The sequence below is a fragment of the Pongo abelii genome, chromosome X (assembly GCF_028885655.2).
Source record: "Pongo abelii isolate AG06213 chromosome X, NHGRI_mPonAbe1-v2.0_pri, whole genome shotgun sequence".
NCBI lineage: Eukaryota > Metazoa > Chordata > Mammalia > Primates > Hominidae > Pongo > Pongo abelii.
The window spans coordinates 68,256,598-68,267,479 of NC_072008.2; the positions used below are offsets into that span (position 1 = coordinate 68,256,598).

Sequence of the window (10,882 nt, forward strand, 5' to 3'; positions counted from 1 at the left end):
GGAGGGGCCTGGTGGGAGGTGATTGGATCATGGGGGAAATTTCTCCCATGCTGTTCTCATGATAGTCTGTGAGTTCTCACAAGATCTGATGGTTTAAAAGTATGTGGCACTTCCCCCTCGCTCTCTCACTCTCTCTCCTGCCACTATGTGAAGAAGATGCTTGCTTCCCCTTTGCCTTCTGCTATGATTCTAAGTTTCCTGAGGCCTCCCAGTGATGCTTCCTGTTAAGCCTGCAGAACTGTGAGTCAATTAAACCTCTTTTCTTCATAAATTACCCAGTCTCAGGTATTTATAGCACTGTCAAAATGGGCTAATACAGGCCCTAATCAGTTGACTTTATATAAGGGACAATATCCTAGATAATCTGGATGGACCTGACTGAATCTGTTGCAAGACCTTAAAAGTAGAGCTTAGGTCTCACATAGAAAGGGCAGAAATTCTACCTGTGCACCACAGCTTTAGCCCATGTCTGTCCCATTTAATCCTTCTCATGAGCTTCTCTTCCTGACTGCCTGTAGATGACAGCTTTGGCCTATGTCCATGGGTTTGAGCCTGCCTGTGATCCTCCATTTCTGACTGCCTGCTCTATGGAATTCTGAGCCACTTAGTCAACATTTACAATCACATAAGCCAATTCCTTGTAATACAATTTTCAGCAGTGGTATGATATATCTCCTACAGGTTATGCCTCTTTGCTTGAACCCTAACTGATACAAGGGGTTATAGTTAGATTCTATATTATTTATCTGGGGAGTTACTTATGATAAATTAAGTTTAAAAAAGCAACCTACAAGGTAATATATATAATTTTTGTAAATATAAAAGTATTATGTTTGTATATGTTTATATGGGCATGAGATAAGTATGGAAAGAGGCATACTGCACTGTTAACACTGGTTATTTCATTCAGTATGGAAGTGACAGAGAAGAGGAAAGAATGCTAAATTTTCTTTATATATTTCCATATTTGTTTAAATGGTTATAATGGTCATGCATTAATTTTATAATTAAAAAGTAAAAATTAAAAAAAGCTATATTAAAACTATATGACCCTCATAAAATAATGATTAAAAATATGAAATAATCTGATAGAAATGTTAATGATATAATGATGAGTGAAAATGAGGATACAAAATTATATCTATCCACCATAGAGCGGCAGGTATGGGGAGAGAAAGAAAAAAGATTCAGTCACCTTGGTTTTTCTAATTAGACACATAAAAAAGGCTGGAAATATATATCAAAATGTTTATGAAAGTTATTAGTGAGTATGTTCATGTGTGTTTTTTTTTTCTTGTACTTTTCTGTTGCTTTTTCCCCAAATTTCCTACAATGGAAGTGATTTACCGTTATTATCAAACCAAAAAAAACCCCTCAATATTTTTAAAGATGAACATATGCCTGTTCAGAAAGTAATTTCTAGAAGCTTTTCTATTAGAAGCAGATAAAGTCACAGGTTTATTAGGGCACTGTGTGGGAGACATTGTGTTAGAGCCAATGGGAATGGCAGGGGCCTTCTAACTGATTCAGGGTCTGAACACTAAGACCATTCCTTTAATAACTCTAACAGCCTAGGCAAGGTCAGTGGCTGCTGCTGCTTGCCATTGAGAGAAGTAGCCAGCAACATTTATATGCCACTCCACATCATGTCCCAATGGAGTGTCCACATACTGAAAGCAATCTGATTCCAATGAGACTCAAAGTGAGTTATTAATGTGCACTCTACCCAAGTTCTGAGGAGAAGACTGGAGTTAGATTTGTCTTTCTGACCACCCTTTCTTACCTCTGGATAATTTCAATCGCCCACATGGAAGGATAAGAGAACGCTTTTGCAACAGGATTCAATGAGTAGGCCCATTTTTCTAGAGACAATTTCCACAAACTTGAGCTTACAGGCGTTCTAAAGTACAATTTCACTCCCATAAGCAATAGGGCAAAGATAGAAACTGTATGTCTTCTCAGGGAATTAACAAGTCTCGTTGCTTGGTATTTTTTATGACAGAAAGGCAGGACCATGAGCAAGAGACCAGACAGTACTTTATAAGTCACAAAGCTATAACCAATGGCGTCTAAATCCCACAGTTGGGAAGCAGCATGAAAAATATCTCTACTATCTATATCCCCACTGGAAAAGAGAAACAACCTATTGTAAGGCAAAAAAGTATGTTTCAGTGTGATTCGAAATCATGAAAATGGTCATGGTTTTAGGTCCTGTTATATTTTCTATAATTTACTTTAAATACTTCCACACAGAAAGTGTGATGTGTATGTGCATATTATTTGAATCTACAGTTTAGGTGGATTTAGTTAACATCTGAAGTATCCTAATCAGGAGTACAAACTATATACCTAATGACAGAGAACTGAGGCTTTATGAAGACTACAGAACAGGTTGTATAACTGATTTTTGTTTATTTGCTAATAAATGTATGTTTGGGAGAATCAAGCCTGAGGCTGGCTTTCAGTGTGATATTCTTAGCTAGTAGGGGAGGACAACCTATAGTTCAAACCTACCACTGACTAATGGAAGCTATTGGTACTTACCAAAAAGAACCTAATAATAAGGAACCACCAAAGTAGCTTAAGTCAGTTTGCAACAGAAATCTTCCCTCTGACTCCAGGAAAATGGAAACCAATTCAAACCTCCTATGTTCTTCATAGCCATATTCTTCTTTCTACTCTCGGGTCACTTACCAATTTTTTCATCTTCCTGTACCATTTTCCTCTCTTCTCTGAAAGCCCTGAGCCAGCGTATTTTTTCCTCCAGCTTCTTGGCAAAGAATAGATGTATCTCTTCAGTCTCCTTGTTGTGAAGCTTGAAGGCATTCTTCATGCTGACATTAAAGTCATCATCTCTGCCATCCTCAATGTCAACTACCTCATATTTATCCATGTCAATGCGGCCTTTGTAGTACAGGATGTCTCTCCGGATTAGGTCCTAGATGGGAAGGAAGAGGTTTCTTGAAGTTATGTGTAGGGTGAGTACTAGAAGAGTTGGCACACGGGCACAGCAGAATGCTAACACTGTCACCGTTTTGAAGTACCAATGGGGGTTGGTTTGTTCTAAATTTGGCCAGGTTATATTAGTAGTCTGACATTGACAGGTTGGTTAACTAGATGCCCAAAGAAAAAGCCTCTGTCTCACCTCAAAAGATCATTTCAGACACCAGAATCAATCCTTGGACGTGTGTGCAAGTCTGCTGATAGGAGGTAGGAAACAGTAAGCCACATAAACACGGCTAGCAAGGGCTTCTCCTTTTCTAAAACATCAGCAAGCCCACTAGAGGTATGAAATGAGCTGGCTCGTTGCCTGGAGTGTGTTCAAATATCTGTGCAGGCCAGTGAGACCTGAACTTCAGAGGGGGACTGAGTGGTAAGAGTAGCTAGGAGGCCACAGACTGCTGGCAAAGGATTACCTAGGGAGGGTCTAACACTTAGCACTCTGGGGATTTTTAGAAAAGGCCCAGTCTGGCAAGAGAAATGGAGGTAAAAGTAAATAAAGAAGTTCACATATCAACACAGATGAATGTCACAAATCTTATCTTATGGAGAAAAACAAGTTGTAGATGGATACAAACAGTATGTTGCCTATTTGTTATTGTTGTTTTGCTCTCATAGACACAAAATTGGATTAATCCTAACCCTAGTCCATGAGACACTCATAATTGGTCCATGCATGGCATTTTTATTTCTCTATTTATTCATTTACTTACTTATTTTAATAATATAAAGTACTGGTGAATCTGCCACCAATCCCAAAGTTACAACTCTAAGGCATCCTCCATCCTAAAGCCTATGTTCATCATTTCCATGGTTTCCTTTCTATATAGTTTTACCTCATCTGTATCTGTTACCTTGAAAAACATACAAAAAAATGCCATATAATGTTTAAAGATATATACGTATGTAGAAAACTATAAAGAAATACGTGACAATGATATATGCCATGTTCCAGACAGTACAGAGCAGAAAATGGGGAGGGGCAAGAGAGGAAGGGGAAGAAAAAGAAGCAGAAGAGAGGGTGGGAAGGAAAACTATTTGTAATGAATTATTTCTTAAGGCGGATCGTAAGCACGTGGGTACTCATTATATTATTTTTATATCTTTTTGAATGTCAAATATTTCATAAGTTAAAAAAGAAAATAGAGGGATGGATGAAATGACATATAGGCCTATGGAATGTCAGATCTTATAAATATCTTGGAGTGGCCTTTTAGCCCCTCCTCCTCTTGGCGCTGCCCTCAGCCTCCTCTGAGAACACATCCACTGCTGGGAGATGTGGTATGGCTGAGTCAGGTTGAGGAAGGCCCCTATGAGCCCTGTCCTGTTGTCTTCGGGCCAACTCTCCCTCCTCTCTGCTTTATCTGCTCTTTCAGTCAGCTGGACAGTCAGAAATGCTCATTAATTTTTATTAGCATTTTACAGTTCAATTAAACCATTTCCATTCTACTGAATTGCCTAACTTGACTCACTTCTCAGCTGTGTGCTCCCTATGAAGGATCTTCTTTTGGCCACTCACATTCCCAATCCTAACTCTTCACACCGTGCAGTACACTGAGATTTTCAGTTGGGCTGGGAAAGGCTACCTTGCAGGATTCCCAGCATAGCTCTGTCAACCTCAAAGGCCCAGGCTGGAAAATACAGATGTCGTTGAATTGCTTTTGAAAAAATAACAATCATGTTACTTTTTTTCCTCCCATAATGATTGTTCATATAAATAAGAAAAGAATATAGATGGATTCTGATCTATTGGTTGTCCCCAGGATCAAGTTCACAGGAGAGGAAGAGTTCAGCTATACAGAGAGGGCCAATGTTGCCCCATGCCTATTTCAGAACCTGGGTTCCTTTTACCATGTTCAGTGCACACAAGCTCAATCCTGGCCGAAAGGATAGAGTGATTCCCATATACTGAGTTCCACAATTCTCAGGAACACTTTTTGAGACACATGTATAAAAAGTGGGCCCTATCAGGCTAATCTAAGTACAAAAGCAGGATAAGCTAGGCAGAATGTATGAATGTAATTTATCTCGATCTCAGAAAGGTTTGAATTGTGCCTTACCATACATAATACAATACATACAAACCTGGAAAGCCAGATCTGAACCACACATTCTCACTGGACCACATTGCCTAAAACAGGCAGCCTCAACTTCCTTGTTGCTAACTTCAGTCTGCAGCCTCCTTCCGCTCCGCCCCCATTCCGAGTTGGTGTGTCATAGTCATTAAGAGCTTTCAACACCTTTGCTAGTTCCCCAAAATAGAAAGAATATGCATGATCTTGGAGCTACATTAAAAGCATCAATTGAATCTCCTATTGTTTCTTTAGATATGTAAGGATGACAAGAAGCTAGAGAGAATTTCTGCTTCTGTGGTGGGGAAACAGGGCTAGAGAGATGTGTTGCTAAAATTATCCCTTTGCCTGTTCTCCCCGGTCCCCCAGAGGGTTAAATGTGAGTTTTCAGGCACTAGATTAGTCATAAGCCAAATGTAGAGATGTGATAGGAATAACTAAGAATGACCTACTAGTTCAGGAACTCCAATCAGAAAGAGTAGCTAAGACCATAAGCAGTAAGCAGCATGGAACAAAAGAAAGAGCATGATGTAGAGTCTGAAGCCCTGAGTTTGATGCCTTGCTGCTTAACCTACCAGCTGTACGGTTACGGACAAGCCAGTTAACCCTCTCTGAGCGCCAATTTCCTCAACTAAGAAATGAAGACAGTTATCCTTACTCTGTAAAATAGCTATAAAGCTCTAATATAAACATGTCATTTCCAGGACATGAGGCCAGACTTGTCCACCAAATACAGCCCTGAGCTTTCTTGCTCCTGGGCCAGTGTTTCATAGTCCTTAAAACCCTCTTTTGATACACTTAAAAGAAAAAACATCTCACTACCTCCTTTAGCTCATTTAAACGTTCCAAATAATTTAAATATTGTGAGTAAAAATAAGTCAAAGTAAGGGTAACTCTGAATATTTTTTCAATTTACATAGCTGCCCCACTGTCCCTGGAAATTCTATACATCCTTTCAGGACAGGGTGGTATTTGCCAAATCGTATTTGTCACCAAAATAACAGATATATATTTGGGGTCACACTAATAGCTGCTCTCTGGCCCAACTATGCTTCCTATTCCAATCTTAGCCTTCCAGGTCAAACTTACACATTCTTCTTCCTCAAAGAAACTTTCCCTGACTGCTCAAGCTGATGTGGCTCCCCTTCTCCAAATTCTAACACCAATTGTGAAGGCCCTGACATACCACACACTTGACACTTAGCCACCATGCTGCTCACAGCTTTTCGTTTGCCTGCCCATTAAGGCTGTGCCCAGCACTCTATCTTCTTTGGTCTTGCTTCACTTAGGGGTTGTCCAGAGAAGAGCAGCTGACAAAGCCCCAGAGTTTCCTCTGGTTGTCCTCTGCACATGGCAAGGGGACAAAGTCCTCTTGAACCCTGGTTGCCTGTGGTCCTGTTGGAACCAGGCTGCCCATATGCCACTTGTTAATGGTAGTCTGAGTGCCTTCACAGGGACATGGTGAGCAGGTGCTCAAAACAGATGCTATTTGGATCATCACAACTTTCCTGCCTAATGAAGTTTATCATTTCCAATAAAATGCCAGCCTTCCTCCTTTTTCCTTGTGCTCGTCTGAGTTGGGAGACATTAAGGGAGCTAGTTCCTCCTTAGTAAGACATTGCAGGATATTCTCTACAAATGACAGATGCTGCAATCTGGGGAATGTAACTGTTCAGGATTGTAGCCTGCTTCACTTGTTTGTAAATAAGGTCCTCCCTGCCCCTTTATAGAGGGGACCCTAGTTACTCTTCTCTAGCCTTTTCTCTCCAGATCCTAGGGAAGGTACATGGGGCTCGGACTGGATTTATTTCGCTCACTACTATATTCCAGCATCCTAGAATGCATGCTTAATAATTACAACAAAATAATAACAACTACAATAATAGCAACAGTGACCCCTTAAATAGCATATATTATGTACCAGGTACTGTCCTAAATGCTCTGCATTTATTAACTTAAATAATCCTCCAATGTAGGTACTGTTATAACCCCATCTGATGAGGAACTATAGACATAGAGCAGCTAAGAAGCTTTCTCAGGAATAGAATGCTTATAACGCTGCTGGTGGGAATGTAAATTAGTACAGCCATGATAGAAAGCAGTTTGGATATTTCTTAAATAACTTAAAAAAGAACTACCTTTTAACCCAGCAATCCCATTATTGGGTATGTACCCAAAGGAATATAAATCGTTCTACCACAAGACACATGCATGCGTATGTTCACTGCAGCACTTTTCACAATAGCAGATACACGGAGTCAGCCTAAATGATGATCAATGATAGACTGGATAAAGAAAATGTGGTACATATACACCACAAAATACCACAAAGCCATCAAAATAAATGAAATCATGCCTTTTGCAACAACATGGATGGAACTGGAGGCCATTATCCTAAGCAAATTAACACAGGAACAGGAAACCAAATACCGCATGTTCTCACTTACAAGAGGGAGCTAAATATTGAGTACACAGGGACACAAAGAAGGAAACAACAGACACTGGGGTTTACTTGAGGGTGGAAGGTGGGAGGAGGGTGGGAATAAAAAACCACCTATCGGTACTATGTTCATTACCCACGTGATGAAATCATTTGTGTACCAAAACCCAGCAACATGCAATTTACCTACGTAACAAATTTGAATATGCACCTCCTAAAGCTAAAATAAAAATTGGGAGAAAAAACAGAAATTTTTCCAGGAATAAAAGCTACTAAATGGCAGAGCTTGGCTTTGGGTTCAGGCTGTCCAGCTCTAAAATCTCTGCTTTTGTTTATAATGTGCTATATTGCCTCTAAATAAAAAAGTACTGAATGAATTATTAGTAACACTGCATATATAGTAATAGTATTAATAGCTAACATTCACTAAGTACTTCCTACGTGCCAGGAACTACATCTGCATTGTCTCATTTAACCCTGACAACCTCCCTTCCTTGTAGATACATTGTCATTCTCATTTTGCAAACAAGGGCATAATTATAAGCACAAAAAGTTTGCCCAAGGTCATATAGCTCATGGGAGAAAGGAGATTGCCCTCTAGTCTGGCCCTAGCACCCATGCTCTTAACCCTATACTCCACTGCTCCCCACTACCTCAGGTGGTTTCCTCCCAAAGCCTCTTGAGATGACTTCTATCATCAGCCTGATTTGACACTGAGGAAAATAAGGACAAAGTTAAAGAACTGGCCAATGGTTAGAAAAGTTAGTAAGAGACAGAGTAAAGTTAAGTACCCAGGAGTTCTGGTTTCAAATCCCCTTCTTTCTGCTCCAGCCCCATTTCTGTTGCTATTATTGGATTTATAAGCTGTCCCAAATAGCTCATCCTCCAAGTCTGACCCTTCAGTGCAAGAAGAAATTGTCCAAATGCAGAAAATTCCCTGAACAGAAGTCTTCTGCCCAACATCATTACACGCTGTTTAGTTCTGATCCCCTTGAATATGGTGAAAGCAACAGGAATAAAAGAACGGTTATGACACCAGGGACAACAGAACATGGCCAGACTGGCACGATAGGACAGAGGGTGCAGGAAAAGGGGATCTGCTCCTTTCCACAGTAAATAGTCAAAGAGAAAAAAATCCCCTCAAAGCATCAAACTAATTTCTCAAATAATTATATCAGGAAGAAAATAATAAAACACATCAAAAACTAAAATAAAAATGCAATGAAACACAGAGGAGCAGAGACTGACAAGTATAGATAATATGAAGAAAGAGAACAGAGTCTTATCTGGATTTTTTGGAAGAAAAGTTAAAAGAGTGGTGACAGCAAAAATTAAAGAAGGGGTCACATAATTAGAAGCCACTGGTGACTTTCCCACATACTATAATTGCCATTTTAAAGGTACCTTCACACATGCACACATACTCTCTTGCTCTCCTTTTCTCTCTCTCTCTCTCTGAAACAAGCTACAAGCTGCATAAGTTGTTTAAGCTGTTCTGAGTGGATTAGTCAATCCCAATTCCCAATGTACAAAACAGGCACATTGTTGCATAATTGACTGGGAATTAAGGGAATCTTAACAGTTGGATGAGAACTTAGTGGTGAGGCCACATGCTCATGGAGAGAGATCAGTGTTCCAATGTTTACTATACTATCTTTGGCCCATAATAATCTAGCCCATATTTGGGTACATCTAGTGATGGGGACCTCACCACTTTATAAGGCTGTCTATTTCTTTGTTGGAGGTTGGGTAAGACGAGATTAATGAGTACCAGGCACTCTATCAGGCATTTTATATGTATTGATTCCATTTAATCTTCATGACAATCCTGTAGAATAGTTATCCTCACCATTCACAATTGATATAATGGAGGTACAAGAAGCAAAAAGTCACTTGCTTGAAATCATATAGTTAGCGAGTGTTGAAATCAGGATTTGAGCCCAGAATTGTCTGATTACAAACTTTATGTTTTATCTATCACTCCATATGACTTCTGTCTGCAAGGAAACCATGGGAAAATCTGAAATGCAGGAGGATACTCTCTGTCCTGTGCAATCCTCCTATCAACTAATTAAGTTACTGGCAAAATAGAAACTGAGTTTTATGGGATATGACTTGTTCTCAGAAAGCCAAAGATGACCCCTGTGGCCACTGTATCTCTTTCTAAATGTTCACAGGCTGTTTAATAATCAAGTACAGAATTTTGACAAGCTCAATGGTAATAATGACATAAATATTACCAATGTGGAATCTGGAGCCAGCTTATCTGAATTTAATTCCTGGCTCTATCACTCATTAGCTATTTCACCTTGGGAAAATTATATAACTTATCTAGGTCTCACTTTACATATCCTTAACATGGAAATAATATAATAATAGTACCTACTTCATAGGTTTGTTGTGAGGATTAAATTGAGTTAATAAGTGTAAAGTTCTTAGAACAGAATCATAGAAGCACTCCATAAATGCTAGTTCATTAATATTTTATTGTTCATTTCTACTTTCTAGAACATATTATTTTCTGCTTTGAAAACTGGTACATTTTCGTATCTATTGTCTTCTCACAGATCTCCTGGAACCCATAATTCTGTCAAGATGACCTACAGCAATTCCACTTGGGACATCTTAGAATTATTTCAGTGCCCTGGGATGTATATATTTTTAAATAACATCATACTTAAGTTCTGTTAGACTAGAATCCCTATGAAAGTAGAGCTGGTTGGCACAGAAGAGGGGCTCAATATCTACAGCATGAAAGAATTCAGAGCAGCAAAGTACTCTATTACAACCTCAGATCCTTTGGGCTTCAATTCCCTTTGAAACAAGTTTATGCCTTCTTTTCCTTGATAGAGAAGGAATTTATATTCCCCTGTTATCAGTAAACCATCTGCCTCAAACAGGGGGTTGTCAGACTATCACTTCTTTTTTCTTCATTTGAACATAGCTTTAAAAGTAATTAAAATTAAGCATTTTTAAAAACTGATTTTGACTCATTCTAGGATTCATGAAACTATTTTGTCACCCCTGTTAAATATTATATCATATGTAAAATATTATATATTATTTAGCCACTTGCTAGGGGTCTTTGTTTTCTCCTTTTTAAAAATGAGATCATCAGAAAGCTTAATGTGGCCATATTTCATTATTTAGCATACTCACCTCCTTTCTTCCTGGCAAAAAGGATTACTGAACTTTCGGATATCCATTTAAATTATGTGCCTGAGGTGAGTAAGGTGACAGCCTCACTCACCTTGGCCCAGTCCAGACATTCCCTTCCTTTCCTCCATGGATTCTCTTTGTCAAACGAATTTTCACCTCCAGAGAGCCTAGTCCATTCCTCCCAGCTCTATCTCAAGAAGAGAGTCTTTTG

At 39.2% G+C, this 10,882-nt stretch overlaps 1 protein-coding gene across 17 annotated transcripts in view; it reads right to left on the minus strand.

Annotated features, from left to right (window-relative positions):
• ARHGEF9 (Cdc42 guanine nucleotide exchange factor 9) overlaps positions 1-10,882 on the minus strand; it is a 297,694-nt gene that overhangs the window by 18,419 nt on the left and 268,393 nt on the right. For all 17 annotated transcript variants that reach the window (XM_054543992.2, XM_054543986.2, XM_054543984.2 and 14 more), the window contains 1 exon segment: positions 2,695-2,938. In XM_054543992.2, coding sequence (XP_054399967.1) covers positions 2,695-2,938 — 244 coding nt within the window.